The 14015-nt window shown below is 28.5% G+C and overlaps 1 protein-coding gene across 1 annotated transcript; it reads left to right on the top strand.

Moving 5' to 3' along the window:
• The first annotated feature begins 6304 nt into the window (after positions 1 to 6304).
• Positions 6305 to 10677, top strand: LOC100790490 (serine/threonine-protein phosphatase PP1). Its single transcript, XM_003532928.5, has 4 exons — positions 6305 to 6835; positions 8056 to 8615; positions 9190 to 9402; positions 10319 to 10677. Exons 1-4 carry the CDS (start codon positions 6658 to 6660, stop codon positions 10331 to 10333), a joined length of 966 nt encoding a protein of 321 aa, XP_003532976.1. The 5' UTR covers positions 6305 to 6657; the 3' UTR covers positions 10334 to 10677.
• The last annotated feature ends 3338 nt before the right edge of the window (positions 10678 to 14015 follow it).

Raw genomic sequence — 14015 nt, 5'->3', positions numbered from 1 at the left:
TAAAATAAAAAATAAATTAAATTAAAAACAAACAAATTGGAAGCATATTGTTATATTATAACAAATATTTTTAAAACATGTATTTATACAAAAAAATTGTATATTTATACTACAATTATATTAGAGTAACTTAACTTATATATAATTAAATTTATTTAAATAATTTCAAATTACAAATACGGTAGGTTTGACTTATTACATACTTATGTTTCATTAAATAAGAAGTAGGGTAAAAAAATGATTTATTTTACCCTTGGATGTAGATACTCATTAAACTATCTATTTTTAATCCATAATAAATTTTAGTACATATTGTCATCTCTAATCATTATACTTATGATCCAAATTAAAAGATTTAGAATTCATAAACGAAATAATATTTTTATATTATATAATCAATATCATTATACATATATACATCAGTCATTCAAAATCATAATCAATGTGTCCATAACCATAATCATTAGTTTTATTTAGTAGATGCACACTCATCGTATTATATCCATCATCTTCGAAAAAAACAATAATAATAACAACATAACATATCAATTTTAACATTGCAATAGAGAATGATGCATAGAATATTTTTTAAAGTAAAGCTTGACAAATGAAAAGAGAGAGATAAATTATTACCCAAGGAAAACACCCTTTGTCATATCTGTGAAGCGGAAAAGAAAAAAAACATTAGTAAAATGAAAGAGACAAAATAAAATGAAAATGAAGGACAACTAAATTTAGACACTATAAATAATAAAATAAGCAAAACATATAAAGGGATGGATAAAAAATACATTTTGAATTTAAAATGAAAACTAATTTTAATGAATAATTAATATATAATCAAATTGAAAAGATGGACAATCTTAATTACTTATATTTGGAATAATTCAAATAGAATATTTAATCATTGGATTACTTATATTTAATTAATAATAGGCCAATTTTGTAATATTAATAATTTTTTATTAATTAATTATAATATATTTTAAAATAAAAAAATTTCATATTAATAGATGTCTATCATGCGTTGAAAACTTTTTATAACCAAATAATGGCATGTGTCATCCAAACTTTTAGGAGTTGTCTTATTTTGATACATGACATCCAAACCTATTTTTGGATTCTCAAATTTAATAATATAGATTTAGACAAAAAAAAATATAGTAAAATGAACAAATACGGTTTGACTTGGTGGGCCACTAGGTCTCAGTGAACTTGAGACATATATAAAATATGAGTTGGTCAAGATTATTCCATGCTTGCCTCGATGGTTCATGATGAGTTAACCCATCAATTTTATCTGTCATAATCATAACTAGTGTAAAAAATATTAAAATGACATTTATCTAATTTAACATAATTTTTTGATTAATGTGATTATGAAAATTAATAATTTTAAGAAACATGATTATTTACTAATTATGTTAAATATAAATGACGAATAGTCTTTTAATAAATATCCATTGGCTAATATTCAAACATAACAAATAAAAACTCCTTTACAAAAATCAAAAACTCATTTGAGCTTAGTTGTTTAATTTTTTTTTTTGTTTGTAATCCATTGATATTAAAAATGTAAACCAAAAAAATACATAAAAATTTAATTAAAATAACCAACTATCCAAATCAACTAGAAGAGAAAAAAAAATCTAAAAGCAAAGTATCTTCATAGCCAAAAGTCATGATATTAATTCTCAAGATATAAAAATCATTAAAATAAATTTTATCTTTTCAACAAAAATTTCTCCCAATGTACAAACACGAACTTGAACTTTTGTGGGCATGTAAACTTATCTATGGTTGATTAATTTAAATTGTATTTTTTAATTAATTGATATTAAAAATGAGAAGTGAAAAGTACACCAAAAAATGCAAACTAAAACAAATTAGCACATGTATTGGATACTAAAAATTATTCTAACCTATAACTCATTTTTTGTGTTTTTAGTTATAAGTTTTTTTTAAAAATTAAAAAACAAGTTTTTAGTTTTATTTTGAAAAACATCAAAACCAATTTTTTTAAACAACATCTTTTGTGTTTTTTGTTATAAGTTTTAAATAAATTATAATTTTTAGTTTCAAAATAAAACTCCCTTCAAAAGTTTCTATTCCTGTTAAAACTAATTTAAGCATATACTTTTGTATTGATGACGATAATGACAATAGCAACATTAATGGTGATGATAACACTGACAACACTAGTGTCGGTAGAGATAAAAACAACAGTGTGATTATAATGATAGTGCGTGATAATGGTGACGTGATAATGATGTTTGTAATCAATGAAATGATATTGACAACAACAATAATACTAGTGTCAATGATGATTATGTTAGCAACAATGGTGACGACAACCATACAATGTTAGTGGTGGTGTGGTTACACGGTCAATGCTGATGTAACGATAGTGACAGAAAAAAAAAGGTAATGATATGATGTCATTTTTTAAAATTAAAAATAAAAAAAAGGTAATGATATGATGTCATTTTTAAAAATTAAAAATCAAAATCACATTTTTTAAAATTAACTTAAAATATTTTAAAATCAATCAATTTTGCCAAAACAGTTTTGTTTCAAAGATTACATTTGAAATTGAAAAACCAAAAAATCAAAATCACCAAAACAAACCCTTAATTATTAATTTTGAGTTTAAAATTTGAAAGTGTAGTTGTCTTGAAATTTAATAAAAGTATAATTTTTGGTAGTTTTTTTCCGACTCAAACCTACTTAGGATTGGTAAAATTCACAAAAATATTAATGTGTTCGCTCACTCACTTATACATTTTATGTGTTACCCGTGTTTCTAAATATATATATATATATATATATATATATATATATATATATAATTATTTGATTAAAAATATAAAATAGAACGTAAGAGATAACCGAACATTTTGAACAAAAAATCAAAGAATAGAATAAAATAAATTTAATTTCATAAAAATATTAAATTAAAATTAAATTAACATGATAAAAAATTAAATTTAAATTAAAAAATTTTGTATTAAATTATATACTTTTTTTATCTCACAAATATCATTTTATAACTTTATTTCAAAAATTCAATGTAATGTAATATGACAAATTTGATACAATGCTATAGCATTTAAATTTAAATAATAATATTTTAGAGTTAAGTCAATTAGATGTTTAACTAATTTGATATAATAATATCTTACATATATTTTTTAGGGGAGACAATCTTGTGTGAGGGTAAAAAAAATATTATAAACAATTTCTCTAAATATTTAACATAATTGCATACCTAAAACTCAAATTGAAAATCATAGATACATGTAAAATAACTTAAGTATCATATCATTTGATTCACATGCATGGTGGGATAAGTTAATTAGATATTATTATTTAAATTATCTTTCATGGTGGTAGTAATCAAACATATAAAAAAATTTGTCTCTTCTCTCTCTTACCTTTGTTTATATTTTGCAAGTTTTTTTATATTTTTTTTTCACGGTTTAATTATATTAAGAATGTAATATTCCAGAAATAATCCAATAATATTTTAGATAAAAATATTTAAATATATCTCATAGTAAAAGAAAAGATAGACTAAATTATTTTAATGTATTAGAATGTTATTTTTATTTTGAAAATATGTTAGTATAATAATATATTAAGAAAAAATGGAAAAATTCTTTTAACACAATTAATAGAGGAGAAAAATAATAATAAATAATACAAATTTCTTGTTTTAAGCGGAGAATACGACAATCCTTTTCAAAACTTTCATGAACACAACCCTTTTCAAAACTTTCATGATTTGACTCTTAAATAATGTGTTTTGTATTCTTGATATAGATATGAGCATTTCAATAAATTTATCTAAAATTTGTTATGCATAGCTTTAACATAAGTATTTTAATTATACAAGGTCTGTTGCGGTGATTTTTAATTGACGGTGTAATCGCAAATTGTGGGGCGCTTATTGCTTTTTCTTGTTCACAAGTTGATAACCTGGGAAGAAAATATGGTGTTGAGTTTCTTGATTTTATATGCAGTGGCCTCAATTCCTCTGGAGATTAGCTAAAAGGATTTTAATTGTAATTACACGCAGTAGAGTTCGTTTCTCGTTTCCTCTGAAGTTGTTACATCGCATATATATATATATATATATATATATATATATATATATATATATATTAATCAGTGCATTGGTTTATATTAGAACATTTTTATATTCATAAGTAAAAGTACTTTAATTGGGTGACAGTAGTTAAATAAAATTTGGCATTTGAATGTAATATGCATACACTACTAAAAAAATCCAATCCTTTATGCATGTATATACATAAATGTATAGGGATACCTTGAACTTGTTTTCCGAATCGTGTTTCAATGGGTCTGTGTGTTGCATTTAACTGATCATATATGTATACTTATATGTTTAATTATAAACAGGTGTGATGGATTGTTAAGTTGTGTTATTAATTAATGTTAACAATATTATAAGGTTCATGGACGATATTTTTTTTAATGTGTGTTGGTTATTACCTTCTCGAAAGGAATAATGATTATATTTTATTGTAAAAATTAATGAGATATCTTCATATGTGAAATATTGATAATTACTCATTTATGTTGTTTTAAGAACATTAAAAGTGTTGAATTTGAGAAGACTTAAATACATAATTTTTTTAATTATAATTAATATGTCAGAAGGATAAGACACTGAATACACTACTTTCTTTATAATTTTAATACTCATTTAATTTAGATGCTCATATTTTAAGAATAATATTTTAAAAAAACTCTTTTATTTAACTTATTTTATTATATGTGGGATATTTTCAAATTATTATTTCATATTCTCTTTAACATATTTTATCATACATAAGTTATTGTAAAAAGGACGTTACAAGGAACATATGAAAAACATCATTTTTGCATTAACTAAATCTTATTCAACTTTGTAAATCTTTTTAAGAAAATGTTTGTTGGGACCAAAATTTCTGTAATCTAAGTCACCCGTCCTCTTAAATTCTTTGTCCTTTTGTCTAATAATATGTTTGTTAATTCTCATTTTAGGATAATAAATATTATTTGGATTTTTTTAAAAGTCACCGAATTAAATCAAATTTTGGAAAAATATTTTAATATGTTTGACAATATTTATTTTAGGAAAAAATTATATTTTTCTTTTTCTAAAAAAATTACCAAATAAAATTGATATTTTCGCAATTTGATTGAAACACATATTGAAATGAAATTATCTTATTATAAATTGTTACAAATAAAAAATTAGAAAGGTTAGTAATATACTTTTCAATACATTGAAATAAAATAATATTAAAATTAAAAATATTTTAATTTTTATAAATAAACTAGAGAAATATTAACAATATATTCATCACCACACTCCTTATTATTGACTAAAGTTGGAACACGTGAGAGGCCTAATTTTATACTCATTAATTCTGATTTTTTTAAAATACTTATAAGTATTTTATATGTTAAAATCTATTATTAGTGATATAATACATTATTTTTCAGTACAATGTTGTCAAGGACGGATTTTTAAATAACAGGATTTATTATTTATTTTATTTAATATTTAGTTTTTTCTAGAATTATTACTTTATAATGTTATTATTATTTTATTTAAAACATGATAAAAAGTTATATAAAAAATATAATTAAATTAAAACAGTTGCTAATACTAAATAAGCAAAGATCAAAATGAAAAAGAAATATTATACGTAAAAAATTCAAATACTAAAGTCTATAATATATCAATCTAAAAAATAAAAAAACAATTAATTGCATCATTGAAATGACTCGAAAGAAAAATAAATTTAAGAACTGAATCAATTGTAATTAATTTAATTTAAGTAAGAAAAACCAATTAATAAAAAAATTCAAATCAACATGTATTAATGTAATTTAGATTGTGAGAATCATCATGTAAATTCCATGTGAGGAACACCCACGAACGCAAGATCTTCATTATCAATTATCATCATAGGGTGATCATGGTGTGGTGGGGTAAAAAAAAACTCTCTAATTAATTGAAGCAGTAAAAAAATGCTATAAAACTTAGGAGAAGAAGATGAGATGACGTGGAAAAGTAAGGCCAGGGGTGGGGTCCCGGTCCTTCAAAATGGTTTCAGATAGGATTGAGGGAATGTATCGATGGAAGAAAGGAAAGTAAGGTATCGTATCGTATTGTTTTTTTTTTTTGACAAAGTATTTATAGTTAGTTATTAATTAGTATTCTTTTTTGCAAAAAAAATAAAATAAAAAATCCATATACAGAGAGAGAGTGATGATTATATACCAAGAAAAGAAAAGAAGAAAGAAGAGAATGAAAAATGGTGTATAATTTGTCCTTGTCAGCAACTAGGGTAGGGTTCTTACTAATGGCCATTCCCTCCGCCAAACCCAAAGAGTAGAAGAAACCTACAAAAGGAATCCTCTATAAACAACTCCGTTTGTCACTCGTGTCTTGCGAGCGGGAAACGGCGGCTTTAGCAATCACTCCCTCGTCGTTTTCCCCCGTTTTCTCTCCCTTTTCCCCGTTTTGCGTTTTGGATTCATTTCTCTCTATCTTCTGCTGATTTATCTTAAATAACCGCTCTCTCTCTCTCTCTCTCTGAGACTGAGAATCCGATCCTTCGTTTCTGAAATTCTCCCGAGATGGACGAGAACGTGCTCGACGATATTATCCGGAGGCTCCTCGCGGCGAAGAACGGTAGAACGACGAAGCAGGTGCTGCTTACCGAGGCGGAAATTCGTCAACTCTGTGTTTCCTCCAAAGAGATCTTTCTCAGCCAACCTAATCTTCTCGAACTCGAGGCTCCTATTAAGATTTGTGGTATATTTTATTGATAATTCCGATTAATTGATTCATTGTAACCTTGCTTGTTGTTTTATTAATTTTTTTTTTTTGTGTAATTGTGAATTGTGATGTGTGGATTCTTTAATTGTATGGAAAGCGTTTGGAAACTGGCTTTTATTTCTGTTTATTTCGTTTTACATGCGGTTTGTGATGAATGATGATCGTTGTTCACATGGAATTGAAATTAGCGAACGATTAGGTTTTGGTGTGAATATGAAGGTTGTAGGTTATGCCTCTTTTAAACTTTTTTGGTACTTTGAATTCGCTATGGGGTTTTAGGTTGGTGTGCTGAAGTTGGGGTTTTGTCAGTTTATCACTCACACCTTTGTTTGGTTTTCTAGGGACTATTTAGAGGAAAGTCTGATTGACGAGGATACTATTGCTTTTGAGATAATCAGCTACTTGTGTAGTTATAAACCTTTATTTTTGTGAAATCGTGTGTTGAGGAGTCTACGTAAATGAATAACTTGTTATGATGTGTTGTTGGATAAAATTAATGGCTGCCTTCTAAAGTTCTACACCAATAGGTGCATTACTAGTTGCAAAAACTGATTTTCAATGAGTTTGTTGTTCATCTGTCAGTGCAACATAAATCACTGATAGTGACCGATAAGGGGGACCGAGGGTAGACGACAGAGAGGGTCGGTGCCTTTTGGGGTTGTAGATAAGTTGCCCCTTCTGTCAGGTGTGTTTTGCCTTGTGATGTTTTCTTGGTATGGGCAAGTTGATTGCCTTGTTGACATTTTGGTAGCACTCGGTTTAAATGGCCAATAATTGTGAAAACTCCAAAAGCCTATCCATCTAACTTGCTTTGTCATGAATTTAAATTTTAGGGTTGCGGCAGTGGCTGCTGCATTTATTTTGTTTGTGAAATTTAGACCTTAGAGCCACTTTTCAACTTATTTTCGTGCTTCACACATGAATAATTTTTCAGTTTTATGTAAGTAGGAATGTTATACTCGAGTAGTTGACTTATGGAAAAACACTTTAAAATGGTTAAAGTTTTTACTGTTTTCTTCTTTTTCTAACTTTAATGCCTTGATTCTTCATGTGCATACTTGTTGGCACCTTTTGGTTTGAGGTGTTAAAAGCCCTAGGGCTAGAACCTTAAGGTTGCCTTTTTTTTGCTTTTGTCCACCTTGGTTTCGATGGATGTCAAGTAGTGGATGGCATTTGTTTTAATAATTCATTTGCAGGAGATGTTCATGGCCAATACTCAGATCTTTTAAGGCTGTTCGAATATGGGGGATACCCGCCTGAAGCAAATTATTTATTTCTCGGAGATTATGTTGATCGTGGTAAGCAGAGCATAGAGACAATATGCTTACTCCTCGCATACAAGATCAAATACAAGGAGAATTTCTTTCTTCTCAGGGGCAACCATGAGTGTGCATCCATCAATCGTATATATGGTTTCTATGATGAGTGTAAGAGGAGGTTTAATATTCGCCTCTGGAAGACATTTACTGATTGTTTTAATTGCCTACCTGTTGCTGCTCTGGTAGATGAGAAGATCCTTTGCATGCATGGCGGACTATCGCCTGATCTTAAGCACTTGGATCAGATTCGGAGTATTGCTCGTCCTATTGATGTGCCAGATCATGGCCTTCTCTGTGACCTTCTATGGGCTGATCCCGATAAAGATCTAGATGGGTGGGGAGAAAATGACCGAGGTGTGTCATTTACATTTGGGGCTGATAAGGTTGCTGAGTTTCTTGAACATCATGATCTCGATCTGATTTGCCGAGCTCACCAGGTAATGAAACCTGAAGTTTGGTCAATTTCTATGATTTTATTGCTCCTATTGGATTGTGATCATCTGTGGCTATAGGTAGTATCTTTCATGGTTTGTACTTCTATACTTATATACTACAGTTGGTCATGCATGATGTGCTTGCATTTTGCTACTCATTACTCAAGTTGCTAAATGAAAATAATCGCAAGCATTGAATAGATTAATTATGATGTATGAGAATCAAAGGGAAAAGAAAGAGATGGGATGAATGATGAAATTGGTTTTGATGTCACACTGTATTAATCACTATTGTAAGTCTAAAGAATTTATTATGTTTAATACAGTTGGGTTTATCTCTTTCCTTTCTATATCACCAACTTTGACACCTCATAAATATCATGTCATTTGTATTTGTGTTTAATTGATGACCCTTTATTTAGTTGCCAGCCTATCTTTGTTGATGTACTTGTATTTTATCTTTGTCTGTCTATGCTGATGTATTGGGCATTTGCTTGGCTCATCAGTCTTAATCCATTTTAATGAATTGGTGAATCTGGTTTTATGTTTTCCTTCTAAAATTTTGGGCTTTGTATAGGTTGTAGAGGATGGATACGAGTTTTTTGCCAAGCGTCAGCTAGTGACTATATTCTCCGCACCAAACTACTGTGGTGAATTTGATAATGCTGGTGCTATGATGAGTGTGGATGACACCTTGACATGCTCTTTCCAAATACTTAAATCTTCTGAAAAGAAAGGGAAATGTGGATTTGGCAACAACACATCAAGACCAGGAACTCCACCACATAAGGTAAGAAGATGGAAATTATTTTAAGGCATGCACTTGTTCATTAATGCATATTCTGTTTATGTATGTGGATCTAGTGCTTGTATGTTTTGAAGCAATATTTTGCAATCTTGAGTTTTAATCAAGAAGGCAACTGTATCATAACTTCTAGATCTATGTATTAGCAAATATGAAGTGATTTACATGTATCACTTAAGTTGGTTGCTGTGCATGTGATGAATGAATCAATTAGTGTGGATTTATGTGTATCACTACAAGTAACTTTGACAGATGATTGGTAGTTTCAAGTTTTAGAGTAACATCACCGGGGAGACCATAATGATAGCAGAGGCAATGCAGTCCAGGTTAAAACTCATTTAATGATCTTTCCATTGAGGTTGTCTGTCTAAAAGATATTCAAGCCTCTCGGAGCTTTACCGATAAGCACTGTTTATAATTATCTTGGACTTTTAAACCAATTATGCAATTTTCCGGCTTGGCTACGCTCTTTTGTGCATGAACCTATAGTGGTGAAGTAACCTATAGTGCAGAGTCTGTGTTGTGAGGGGCATGGTTGAAATGGCTATGCTCTTTGGGGCAATTTCTCTTTATGAGCTTTACACCTTTACATGGTCAAGGAGTTCGTGTTTGTTGATATTCAATTTCCCATAGTTGTCTACCAATTCTGATTTCCATTTTCTTCTTGGTAAAGTCCATCAATGAGAGAGACTGACTAGTCACACCTTTTGTACAAGGGGTCACTCAATTTTCTAGGTGTTTAATTTTCTTTTTCGTCGTATTACTTCAACATGTATAAATTTTGTGGCATGAAAAACTTCCGAAAGTTTGTTAGCTGCTTTCTTTTCATCTATCATATGCTACACATTTTTTGAAAGAGAAATATACTGAGTTCTGACCTCTTTTACCCTTTTTTATCCAGGGTGGGAAGAATTAACATTCCCGAGCTATACAAGGTCAGTGAGCTGAATGGAGGCATTCATTATTTGTATTAGGTCAAAGGCTTATCGTTCTGCTGCCTGGCATTCACAACATATAAAGCATGACGCCTTCCCTCCTTGGCAACGAAACTAAAGACTGGCAAGGAACAAGGCACTTCGTTGTGCGACTTCGATTGACCCTTTCCCTTTCTTTCTCCCTTTCTCCTTTCTGATAGTTTTTTTTTTTTTTTTTTAATGTACAATGCAAATTCAAACTTCCATATGGAGGAATCCTGAATATCTTATTTTGTCGCCAGAATTTTAATTTAGATTAAATTCAAAATTTCGATCCTTTCGTTTTTCTACTTGCTTAAAAGTTTAGATTTTATATTTAGTCATTACTTAAGAAGTTTGTGAATTGCTCCTGTTGTTTGCACTGTTTTTTTGTTTTGTTTTGTTTTAATCTTTATATAAAAAATATTGCTTTAATCTAAATATATAAGAAATTTACGTGTTTGTTCCCGTGTTTGACACATCATTTTTATTGATTTTCACATGATAGAAAAATCAGTATTGTTGTAACTTATAATTTTGATTATTAGTAAGGAATTAATTTGTAAGCGTTTTTTTATGTATGAATTGAAATGTATAATTTTTCAATGTTGTGCTTAAAATAAAAAAAGTAGGGTGTTGGATACTAATATTTTATATTTGCATCAGCTTTCTACTGTGTGATAGCCCTAACAAAAGAAGGAAAAAGAAAAAAGAAAAATTTGTCAGTGATCGTCAATATACTCCTTTTGTCCCCTTGCAATCAATTAAAAATAGTGTAACAAGAAATTAAGAATGCAATAGTTAAGTAGTAACTCGAATGATGTTACAGTTAAGTGTTGGGATGTATGTTTGTAGAACTAGATCTGTGTAGAAAGTAAGGCGATTTTTACTTAGATAACACATTAAAAAAATTTAACTTCTATAGAAAATGCATGAAAACTTATTATTGAAATTGATTATAGATGTGTAATTATTAAAATGAGATTTAAAATCAGGCGAAAGACACGTAATTTCTAAAGTTCATTTTTATAGGATTTGACTTCTCTACAAAGAGTAAGTGTACATTGAATAATCTCAGTTTATAGACGAAAAAAATTAACAATTGATATTTCAATATATTTATGATTTGTTATTTATATGTATGTAATATTAATGATTAATTGTGTCATTAATAACTAAAATTATTTACTTATTTTCTAAAATGAGTTGCTTAATTTAGAAAAGTTGAATTTATTCTCATATTCTTGCCTTCAATTATGCTTCTCCTTATGCAACTTCCAAGGTAAGAACCCTTTTGTCACCCTTTCAGTTTGTTTTAGATTTTACTTCAAAAGTTTTGAGTTAAACTCACTTTTGAGAGTGAGACCCAGATTTTAACAAATTAGATCTCAAATATCTTGTCATGGATGATAATCATGTTTGATAGTCAAGATAAGACTCACATTTGATATTATTATTGTTAATTGTTTATTTGTGTATAATTTTGCCAAAAACACTATTACATACATAAATTTACCATATTATTATTATTGTCGAACAATAGGAAGACTTGTGTAGCTACTAAACGTAAATAAAAAAATATAATTTGTTTTCAATAAAAGAAATGGATAAAAGATTTAGATGTTTCTTCTTATTAAACATTAGTTTTAGTTATTTTATATTAGTTTAAATATGTTTTTATCCTCAATATATATTTGAATTTTATATTTGTTTCCTAATAAATTTTTCCTTTGCATTTGTTCCTTGATATTTGAAAAGTTTTATTTTAAATCTTTACCATTATTAGTTAAGTAATGATACATTTGTTAAATATTTGTTAATGTGATTTGTGATAGCTCAAAACCGCCAATATTCATTTTGAAACTAAAAACAAACCCAAATCAAAGCACATAATCAATTAAGAGCTAGTGAATTTGGTGATGGCCTTGGTGCCTTCGAAAACGACGTGCTTGGCCAACTCTACCTCAGCCTCGTCAATGCGTTCTTCGCCCACTCCCACTAACGTTTCTGATTTCTTCATTAACACCTTGCTGTTCAAATCCCTTAGCGACATCCAAAACAATATTTGCTGCATTCAAGACCAGATCTACCTTTGTGAGGGACGCAAGGTAATGACGGGGTTAACAAAGGTGCCATCGATCAAGATGCGACTATGTAGTCTAAGGTGGCAGATGTCCTAGATTTGGGTTTCGAGGAGAAAAATCATGATCTTGACATTGGATTAAACCTGGGTGATTTTCGATGGGACAATTTTACTTGACAGTCAACACTAGGGACTGAACTTGGACGACGACAATGAAATGGTTTTGTTTGACTCTAAAGATGGTGATAAAGGAGAAGCCTTCATAGATGAGGCTTGTTCCAAAGAGAGGAAAAGAGAAAGACAATTTTGTTTGTTGATAGGAATCATGAGAAAACAGATGACCCAATAAAAGTTCCTACATCACCTAGGTTATTTCTTTTGCATGTGAGTTTTTATTGACGTTGTAATTTAATTCTTTATATTATTATTGATAGTTTCAAAATCGTCACAAATTATCTTTCAAAATAATTAACTTGCAGATTATCACTTCATATATTAAGGAGCAAACACAAAATTTAAAATTCAAATATATATCAAGAATTGAAAACATACTTAACCCTTTTATATAATATGAAAGTTTTTTTAAATATAATTGTTATATGATAATTTATTTAAGTTTCATTTTTTTTAATTTATAACTTTATTTTTATATTATCAATATCAACGTAAAATTTTGTTTTTGAAAGTGATAGGTTATTTGTTTTTAATAAAGTATACTATCAAATTCATCTTTAAAAGTTTGCGATGTTGTTATCAAGTCTGGAGAATTGTAAAAAAAAAACCTTAAATACGCATTTTATAGATCATGCTAATCCAAAAATAGATATTCCTTTAACGATATTATTATTTGTTAAAAACGCTGTGATAACATGTTAAGTGTTATTTAATATTAAGCGTTATTTGTTAATATGAATTGAAGTGATACATGGACCAAGTGAAATATTCAGGGATCAAAATGATTTTTTTTAACATTCTTTTTCTCTTTTTGCATTCACGTTAATATGAACCAAAATGAAAAATTCACAAACTAAAAGAAAACATTCAAGAACCAAAGCAAAAAAAAATAATTTATTTATTTAACTTATTTGTCTTCAACGTGCCTTTTCTCTCTTCTTCTCTTTCATTTCTCACTGTTGATCTTGAGATCACAACAACACACACCATTGTTATTTATTTTCTTTTCTCTTCACCTTCATGCTTTGTTTCAATCGCTTTATCCAAATGAATCATTTTCATATTTCATAAGGAGGGAAATAATTAATGTACTTCAATCAAATCTAACATAACCAACAATCAAACTAGACAAAACCAGCATCTTCATCCGACAAGTGACAACCTTTCAAACAATCTTAATACATTGCTAATATTGCCCTATTTTGCATTTACAGAAAGTTGTGTTTCAATATACAAGAGTTAACGTTCCCTAGGTCCCAAAATCATCATCATTCTTCAAGATCTTTTGAATAATTTTTCCAGGACTTCTTTGAGCCCATGGATGCATGACGACAACTTCTTTGGACTTTATCGAATGGATCCATGAACCCCCAACATTTTTTCTCCAT

Source organism: Glycine max, chromosome 8 (genome assembly GCF_000004515.6).
Source record: "Glycine max cultivar Williams 82 chromosome 8, Glycine_max_v4.0, whole genome shotgun sequence".
NCBI lineage: Eukaryota > Viridiplantae > Streptophyta > Magnoliopsida > Fabales > Fabaceae > Glycine > Glycine max.
Note: the sequence above shows the minus strand (reverse complement) of the source record. Positions and strands in the feature narration are given on the sequence as shown.

What these genes read in the sequence shown, in the direction of transcription:
- LOC100790490 (XM_003532928.5), top strand. Translation starts at nt 6,658, where the DNA reads ATGGACGAGAACGTGCTCGACGATATTATCCGGAGGCTCCTCGCGGCG. An exon ending in GGCTCCTATTAAGATTTGTG is followed by an intron (nt 6,836 to 8,055) that starts GTATATTTTATT and finishes ATTCATTTGCAG; the next exon opens with GAGATGTTCATGGCCAATAC. An exon ending in TGATTTGCCGAGCTCACCAG is followed by an intron (nt 8,616 to 9,189) that starts GTAATGAAACCT and finishes GGCTTTGTATAG; the next exon opens with GTTGTAGAGGATGGATACGA.